The sequence below is a fragment of the Lepeophtheirus salmonis genome, chromosome 13 (assembly GCF_016086655.4).
Source record: "Lepeophtheirus salmonis chromosome 13, UVic_Lsal_1.4, whole genome shotgun sequence".
In the NCBI taxonomy this organism is placed as follows: domain Eukaryota; kingdom Metazoa; phylum Arthropoda; class Copepoda; order Siphonostomatoida; family Caligidae; genus Lepeophtheirus; species Lepeophtheirus salmonis.
Window position 1 is genome coordinate 34247386 of NC_052143.2, and position 9671 is coordinate 34257056.

Consider the following 9671-nt stretch of genomic DNA (forward strand, 5'->3'; position numbering starts at 1 on the left):
TAAAAAGAAAAACAGTGCTGTGACTCTATTTCTTAACTAATTCTATCATTTTATTTTACAAAAATAAACATTTTAACATAAACGTGACATTCAATCAATAAAATTCCCGTTAGCTCGTGTCACACATTCACAACGTCCCTGGAAACAAAGCAATGTTCTTGACGGTCCCACTGGGTAAAGTCGGGAACATCCTCCTTATCGCAGCTCATAGGGATCTTGGGGCTGTGTGTGGATCTTCATTGAAACCCTGTTCAACATTTCCCACGACAAAATATACTAAAGGGTTCAATTAGGTTACCACAACTCGCCGAAACGTACAACCTATTCGCAGAATCAAGAAAATAAAGTATTTTTTGCTGTTGTTACGGGGTGCTCCGTCTTGCTGCCTTATCCAAGGCCGGTCTTTCATGATGTTGCGACTCCAGGGGAAGACTTTGGTGTGCAGAAAACTGATGCAATCCTTGGTGTTGACCTTCAAACCCAGACACATGTTAACGTTACTAACAACCCCAAGAACCATAGCTTGCTGCGGAAACTTGGCCTTCCGAATCCTGGGGACATATATAAGGACTTTTTGGGAACCATATATTGTTCCTCGACTTATGCTTCTAGATATGACAGTAACACAGAAAGGGTAGAGAAAATTACAAACTACCCTTGATATATAATTAGTAGAGTTGTTTGGTTGGCTATAATGACGAAAAAAACAAATTTTCCTTAGACACATGTGTCCATAACTTATTACTTTTTTTTTTTACCTACAAGCGTATGTACATTGTATTTTCTCCTCGGTTGATTGAAAATGAAAGTACTACGCCTGTGAATTATGCAATAAATGTATTTAAATATCATAAATATTCATAATATATAGTTATGATTACACTAAACACAGACGTAGGAGTTCAAGACAATTAATGTATGTAATATATAGGAAGGTTCCTGTCTCGTCCGAAACAGACGCAAGAGCTGTCCCATAGAACAATCTTTGATAAATAATGGCATCATAGATATCTACCACTTTTTTTCGAATTTCGATTAGGAATAGTGCAGAAAAGTTAACGTATGGTATGAAAATGACCTATGCAAAATTGCATTGTCGAACGAGGTCATCTTTAGATTTCACATCTCAATCAAATTTTGACAAAAGGTAGCATAGTAAATATAGATACTAAAAGAGATTTTTAGTTCTTTTACATTAAATAATTTTGATACACATTTTTTTAACCTATATAAAGTGTTCAAAATTTTTTTACTGAAATTATCTTATGGAACAAAAAAGAGAAAAAAGTTTGAAAATGTGATCATCCGCGTATAACGCGCATATTATTTGTTTTATATTTCATTCTGGAAAGATCTAATTTTTTTTTTTTTTAATCGATCTTATATTATTTTGCCTCTTTGGTCCGTAGGGTAGCTTTACAAAGAAACTTAATAATTGTTTTTAATAGGTTAGAATAATGTTTACTATTTAATACAAAATAATGATTGATCCCGCATTTTAATCTTAATTGATGAAATATAAAACTTGTGTCTCCTTTCAATCTTTAATCGAGATGGGCGACCTAAAAATGACGTCAAAAGAATAAAAAAAATTGGCTAGGTTATTTCCTTACCAACTTTTCCGAACAAGCAGAGATCGAAATTCGAAAAAAGTTGAGAAGCAGACCGCCTTATTAACCAAAACAGTGACTACGAGACTGGATGGTGATATACCTTTTTACGGTCTGTAATGGCACGATTTCAAAAAAACAAATACGGCCAATACGGCGCCAATTCTTGTAAAAATTCCCGAATGGTCGGATATTCAAATATAAAGGGATGCTCAAAAAATAAGATAGTTTTTTGATATATGAAGGTAATTGAATTATTCCTAATCGGAAGGTTTGTATGCATGCGATTCAATGACTTTGTCTATGACATCATAACTGATATATATGAATGGTAATACTCAAATAATATATAAATTTGCTTCCATATTTATTATTAATATAAATCTATAAATAATTTACTTATATTTTTCTTCTTAATTCTCAAACTCAGTGCCTCCCAAAGAGAGCCACTTGAAATCCTTGCACTCCGGAATGCATCGTCAAGGGCTCTATAAGATATTAAATAAATAACAAAAATACATTTGGATTAGTATTGTCACGACAATAATATTTTTGTAGCAGTTACAAAAATTAATATCGGTATTTAGATGCTTTTAGATACTTTTTCTACTAAAAGTATCAAATAAAAGTGTCATTAAGGTAAATTTACATACACTGATATGAGCGTCTGAATTTTTTTATTTATTTAGAATGGTGAGAAGGGATTAGCTCAAAAAATTAATGAAGTTTTAAATGGGAATTTTCATTCTTACTTTGTTCTACCGGGCCGTGCAAAATTATTTACCGATGATGTAAATATACTTTTTAAGAGGTTTGGTGGCAACCAATCTGATTGTTTCGTATTGTTACTGCTAAAATAAACAAAAATCCTTCCTGTAAGAGCGTAAAAACTTCCACATGTGCGACCATGTCCAATCAGGAAACAAAGAGGATCGAAATTGCAGCCCTCCTCCGAGCGGGAGTGCCTCATAACAACATTAAGGAACAGGTTGGGGCCTCGTTGAAGACAGTTTACAACGTTTCCAAGCCCCTGGAGGCTGGGGGGAGGGGATAAGCCCACTGTCTCAACAAGGCAAGTAAAGGTAGTGTTCAAGAGGACTCCCAACAGGTCCACTGCCGATATGGCCAGAAAGATGGGAACGTCGAGATCAACTGTTTCAAGGGCATTGAAAAGGGCTGGAGGAAAGTCCCTGAGGCGTCCTGAACGCCCTCTACTAACTGAACGTCAGCGAGAAGTCAGACTTGAGCGTGCCAGAAAATCTTGAATGATATCAAAAGCTCATCTGGACGCATCATCATTTTTTCAGATGAGAAAACTTTTACGGTCGATCCTGTTTTCAACAGGCAAAATGACCGTGTTGTGAGCTTTGGAGATGTGCAAGATAATCACTGCTATGTGGCAACAACAAAGCACCCTGCTTCGGGGATGATGTTGGTCTCGTGCCCTCCAACCATAAGGCCATGAAGCCAAGGTCCTTCCGTGGATCAAATCCGTAGTCGGCAACTCTCCTTGGGTTTTTCAACAAGATGGAACACCCGCCCACGCTTCCAAGAAAGCTCAGGAGTGGCTCAAGGACAACATGAACTTTTGTCCCAAGGACTAGTGGCCCCCTTAGAGCCCAGATATGAACCCACTAGACTTCTCTATCTAGGCATACGTAGAGACCAAGGCCTGCAAAAAACGACACAAGAACAAAAAGGACTTCAAGGCTGCTGTCAACAAGGCCTGGGCCTCCATGGGCGCCGATTATATCCAGCAAGTCTGTGGCAGCTTCAGACGTCGCCTGACCAGTGTCATTGAGTCAAATAGTGGCTACATTGATTAAATTTGATCACAAACTATTTTATTATTCTAAAAATGTATGAATAATTGTTTCTCAAGTCATTCGAAATGTCATTATTGTCCGCGATATGTTCTGAACAAAAATCGGTAAATAATTCTGCACGGCCCGGTATAAAGGACATTTCTCTTGAAATTTCAGTTTGATGTAACACAAGACAGACAGTTTTTGCTATAACAGGCAACCACTCAAACAGTATGACGTCAATATTAAAAAGCACGGATTAAGTCAAACATCAGTCGTGCACAAGGTATAACCTTGTATTTCGATTAATCTTACCTTGTTTCAATTCTACATCCGATTACAGAATTATTTGAAGTAATGCTAACGATCTTTGCATTATTTTAGATATTACGTCTTTTTTACTTACCTAAAACAATCACTGTTTGTAGTGACAGACGCTACATTATCCAAACGAGTCCAATGGCTAAGCTGGTATAGTATAATGATCACACACGTTTTGAAACGTTCCATACATGCATTACAGTTACAAAACTGATTGCACTAAAATAACAATTGCTGCACCGACGGCATGAGCTTAGAACCCATTTCTCGTTCTGTTTATGTCCAATTTGTTTCTGCTCAATTTTTGAGCATTTTCATATCTCATATATTTCATAAATTATTCTATTATGATATTTTATAAAATTATAAAAATAAAGTCGTAAATGCACATGGTATTTTTCTGTATCTTGACAGTTTTTTTATATATAATATATAGGAATTAATCGAAACATAAATCTTATTTTCCCAATGTGGAAAAAAAGCACATAATTATCCAATTCCGATTGATTGTCCCATACCTAGTGTTCAAAGACTTAATAAAACCTTGTCTGATTTTGGAAAAAGATTTTTTTTCTTCTCCTTGATTGTATTGCGTCGTTGTCCCAAGATTGTCACAACACACTACTACCCACAAGTGACGTAGTTATAAATCAATCTTTTATTATTTTAATGACCCTAATTTAGAATTTGATTAGCTTTAAATTATGAATAATGGCAGCAAATTAAACATACTTTAAAGATACTTAAAGTTACACTAAACGAATTCAAATGGTAAACTCAGATTTTTACTTCATATAATATTAGTGAAAAGAGACAAACTTCTCCTTAACTGAAGAAGCTTGCCTTCATTAATGTGGCCACCCTCCAGCCCAGACTGTGGCCCCTGGGACTACATCATCTGAGGCATCAGGTGTTGAAAACTTGAAGCCTTCTGTAGAGAAGAAATGGGTCAATACCATGACTTCTTCAAAAACACGTGTAAGGTGTTCAGGCCCGTAATAAAGACATGATTGCGGCTAGACTCTCTGTACTTTTTGAAAAACTTGGGAAGGGTTATCATGCATCATAATTTTCACGATTTTCTTCCCCACACAGTATAATATTTGTGAAAATGATGCTCTAAAATGTGAGACGTTTTTCAGTGGCCGATAACAGGGACAAGACGAAACGATTTTAAGTCCCCTATTTAGGACCAATACAAGCCTATTAATAAGTATACTTTGATCCACAAATTATGTATAATTCAAGGATATCATCTATTAATTATTTTAATGAAACTCTTGTTCCATCATAAGACAATGATGTTTTTTTGTTTTTTTTTGTACCCATGTGGGTCTAACTTGAGTATACATATATATAGTACTACTTAGCTATTATTAATAATAAAAATAATTTGGTATATATAGTACATACTTTCTTTTAAATGTTTTTTATTATTATTATTACTTTCAAGGACCATTACTCGCCCGATTTCTCCAGTTTACTATAATAATAAATATTTTTTTCGCGCGCGTATTTTTAAATCTTTTCTTTCTTTATATATAGTTAAATAGACGGTATATATATATATAATAATATTATTATTCGGGAAGAAGCGAGGATATTTTTGTTTTTTTCATTAAAAAAAAACTTCTTTACTAAATCTGTGTTATTTCCTCAGTGAATAGTGTTTAAACCATCGTCCATCCTGGAAGACATCATTTCTTAGTTACAAAGTTTCTACAAAAACACATACATTATTACAATACATTAGTCACGTGATGATGCTCAAGATGTACAACAGCAACAATAAGGTAAGGGTTGACGTTGGTCCTTGAGGGGAGTTTATATAGTTTAATTAATATGTTGAAGGGATATTTTTTTCCCCGATTTATATACATATATATTTCTAGAAATGATCTATTTATTACATAGAAGAAAAAATATTGGTGGAAAAGAAGGGAAAAAGTGAAAAGATGACGAGACTAACTTTTGAGTTTTCTCTTTACCCATTTCACCTTTTTTTTTTTTTTTTTTTTTTTTTTTTTGCAATGACCCTTTTCCCATAATACCCAATATTATATTATCTACTTTCACCTTTTGTTGTTCTTCTTCTGGGGAGGTTGCATATTGTATGGAAATATGAATAGGTTTTAGAAAGTAAAATGCACTTTGAATAATTTACATTCATGAGTAGATAAATATTTATTCTTCTATTCCCCTTTTACTAATAAAATGGTGTGCACGTTGATTATAGTGTAGTTTATCTATATTGTTGAGATATGTAATGAGTCAACATATAAACATCTTGAACAAAAGTAATTAAGTGAAGAAAATCCTAAACGATTTTTTTACTTCATATATACATATACTACCCAAAATTTTATAGCCAAATTTGAGTCAATTACAGGGTTATTATTCAAATTTCTGGGATGACTCTAGATACTCAAGAGCTTGAACTATAGTTTAAAACCATTATCTGCTTTAATAGACTTATATTAGCCCCGATATGGGCTCTTTTATATATCAATGCTTTAAATTGAAATTTCTGGGATGTTTTAAGATGCGTAAGAAATTTAACTATAGTTTAAAACGGTTATTCAAATCAGGAATATATCAATTTATCTTTTTTATTTATTTTACTGTGACAATCTATTTTGGCAACTTTAAGCGTTATTTTCAGCACACCCAAAGGGTTAATAGGAGTCATCCTTGTTGATATACATGAGCGATGATTCGTGGAAGAATACAAAATATATAATCCACTCTCCATTTTGAAACAAATCCTTCCCGGTTTCCTTTGTGTTGATGGGCCATATATTGAACATTAATAATGAGGATTTGCGCACAAATTCGTAGGAGAAGCAGAAGGGAAGCAAGCCACCATTGGTTATTATAATTTATGTTCTTAAAAGAAAGTGTTTTTTTGGAATGCTCATTATAATAATAATATTATGTTCCCCATTATTTTTAAAATGGCGACTACTTTTATTGTAATTGATCAAATAACTTGTGTTTGTGCATTTATGTATCATTTTACAAGCATTAAAGTATATTATTTATACACGTATATAGGCATAGGTATGTGGCCTAAACCTATTCATTTTGATACTTCGATCCTCCTCTCTGCTTCTTCTTGATATTACTTCTTCTCTTCCTGAATAAATTTCTCTTTTTTTTTTCTTCCTTCTCTCTCTATATCTCTAAAAATCTATTCAAACAACATTTTTACTTCCAAAAGTATATTTTGATATATAACATGTGGACTGCCGGCACAAATGCAAACTAGAATGAATTCTGGATTACTTTTGTATTCTTGGACGAATAATTATCGTTCATTTTTATTAGCAGCATTGTTAATTAACCTCCATTGAAAGCAAACAAAATTAATATCCACAATAAATAATGATCAATTGATATATACTCTGACTGAATGGGGCCTTATTGGGCTCAATAAAAGTCTTCAAAATCAAATAAGGGTCGTACACTATAGCTAAACTTCCTGAGTATCCCCAGAAATTGTATTATATAGCCGATACATTGACTCAAATATACATGTATATATGAAAATAAGTACTTTTGGATTGATTTTTGTTCAAGATTGTTTTCATTTTGACACATCATCCATGATTACTTAATACCTATTTTCCCCATTCTCTATTTCCAGAATTATAACTTGATAGTAACTCTGGGACTGAGTTGCCTAGCCCTCGTCCTGAGTGGTGCCTCAGCTGACCACTCCATCCCTGCTGGAAGTAATTCATACAATGTCCCTGTATCCTCTTCCTACAGCGCTGTCAGCTCAAACTCTGCACCCTCATCCTCCTTTTACACGGTAGGATCCTCTTCTTCCGTGTCCACAAATACAGGCTCAGGATACTCTGCTCCATCACCATCCTATTCTGGAGGATCTTCTTCAGGGTCATCATCAGGATACTCTGCACCTACATCAAGTGGATCGTCTTCCTATGCTGCACCGGCAGCTTCATCTTCATATGCTGCTCCTAGCTCATCCGGATCTTCATATGCTGCTCCAAGCTCATCTGGATCTTCATATGCTGCTCCTTCAAGTTCCTCATCATATTCTGCACCTGCAGTTGATTCAGCCTCATCTTCTTCTTCATATGCAGCCTCATCAGCGGGTTCATCCTCTTCTTCTTATGCAGCTCCAGCAGCTGCATCCTCATCCTACGTTGCTGCACCATCTTCCGGTGGCTCCTCTTATGAAGCCGCTGCTGCTCCAGCCGTGAGTACAGGTAATCTTTACTATTATTACTACCCTGTTGCTGCACACCCCATTACTGAAAAGCCGGCATACCGCCCTGCCAAGAAAAATGAGGATTTCAGTCCTCTTCTCTTCCTTATCGTTCCTCTTGTTCTTCTGCTCGCTGCCATTCCTCTCATTGGACTCCTTGGCATCAACACTGGCCGATCCTTTACTGCACGCAACTCTGAATTGGATGAAAAGTTCGGCTCATTCGCTGAGTTGCAGGATGAGGTTGACAATCTTTTACGGAAGTACATTGATGCGCTAGACTCGGAGCAATGCATGGATCGTGTTGTTTGCGAATTAGGAACAAGGGCACAAAATATTCCAAGCAAGCAGCTGTTCTTTAGGTAAGGATTCATTCACTCTTAGTCCTTTGTCAATATATATTCTATAATTATGATTATTTGTCAATCATTACGAAATCTTTAGTATGTACAAAATTACACAATACACACACACTACTCCTAGATTTCAAATATGGTCAAGCCAAGATTATATTTTTTCTATGAATCAATTAAAATATGAAAAGGAAGAAGGAAGGGGGGAAACACTTTTTTTTTTTTCTTCTTCTTCTTCTTTATTTCTGCCTTCCATCTTTTTTTTTTTTAAATTCTTAATACCTGAAGGCAAAAAAATTCCAATTCTACTTTCACCTATACTTAATAAATACTATGTTGAAAGAGAAAACCATTTAAAATAGATAGATGCAAAACAAGTCGGAAATCCGGGCCTTTAAGGGGAAGTAAATGGTTTAGTGTTTTTTCGTTCTCACGATTTTTTTTTTTTACAATGCACATACCACATTTTTTGAAAATCCAGTAATGAATGATTACTAATTAAAATCCTCTTTTTTATCTTTCAGCCTTGTAGAATGGTTAGCACCCAAGCATTTGCTCCTTGGAAAGGACCGATTAGCTATCTTTAAAAAATCCGCCACAAACACCGACTTCACTTTGGACACCTGCAAAATGTTTGTCTGCAATCCACCCAAGGAAATCACTCATCCTTCTACATCACCACTTCCAACCACTGTGGCCTAAATAGGCCTTTGCCAATTATCAAACACTAGGGTTTTATATTATTAATTTATATAATTATAATAATAATTATTATCAATTCATTTTTCGGGTTTAAAAGCGTACTATCTATTACATAAAATTTGTATTTATGTAGGAATAGTTGAGCTGTCGTCGTTTACTCAGCTTCCATATATTTTCTGTATTATTTTTTTTTTTTTTTTAATTCTCCCCCAACCTCTTACACAAAGTATGAAATTATATTTTATACTCCTCCAACTTTTGCAATGTGCCAAAAGGAACAACTATTTGAAACATTGGTGAATTATTATGAATGTATATTACATTATCTATATTATGAGGTTACTATTTGGTATTGAAATCGTTCCCCCATCAGATTATATATGTTGTCAGTAGAGTATTTCTTAGGTTCTTTTTAATAATACATATATATATATATATATTCTCTATATTAGTTTTTGAATAAATTAATATTTTTATAACAACATAATCATTCATTTTGTAGTCTTTTCGTTTTATTCATTGTTAACTATTTTCATAAAGTAACGCGTTACTTTGTTACTAACACCTAACATTATTTCAATTTGTAGTGCGTTACTTTATCTTGTAATTATTATTTTTGACCGGGGTTTTTTTCGCTTCGATATTA

General features: G+C 34.3%; 1 protein-coding gene across 1 annotated transcript; it reads left to right on the forward strand.

The window, feature by feature from the left end:
• The first annotated feature begins 5407 nt into the window (after nt 1–5407).
• Nucleotides 5408–9105, forward strand: LOC121128229 (uncharacterized). Its single transcript, XM_040723802.2, has 3 exons — nt 5408–5529; nt 7383–8332; nt 8848–9105. Exons 1-3 carry the CDS (start codon nt 5497–5499, stop codon nt 9023–9025), a joined length of 1161 nt encoding a protein of 386 aa, XP_040579736.1. The 5' UTR covers nt 5408–5496; the 3' UTR covers nt 9026–9105.
• Nucleotides 9106–9671: the final 566 nt, after the last annotated feature.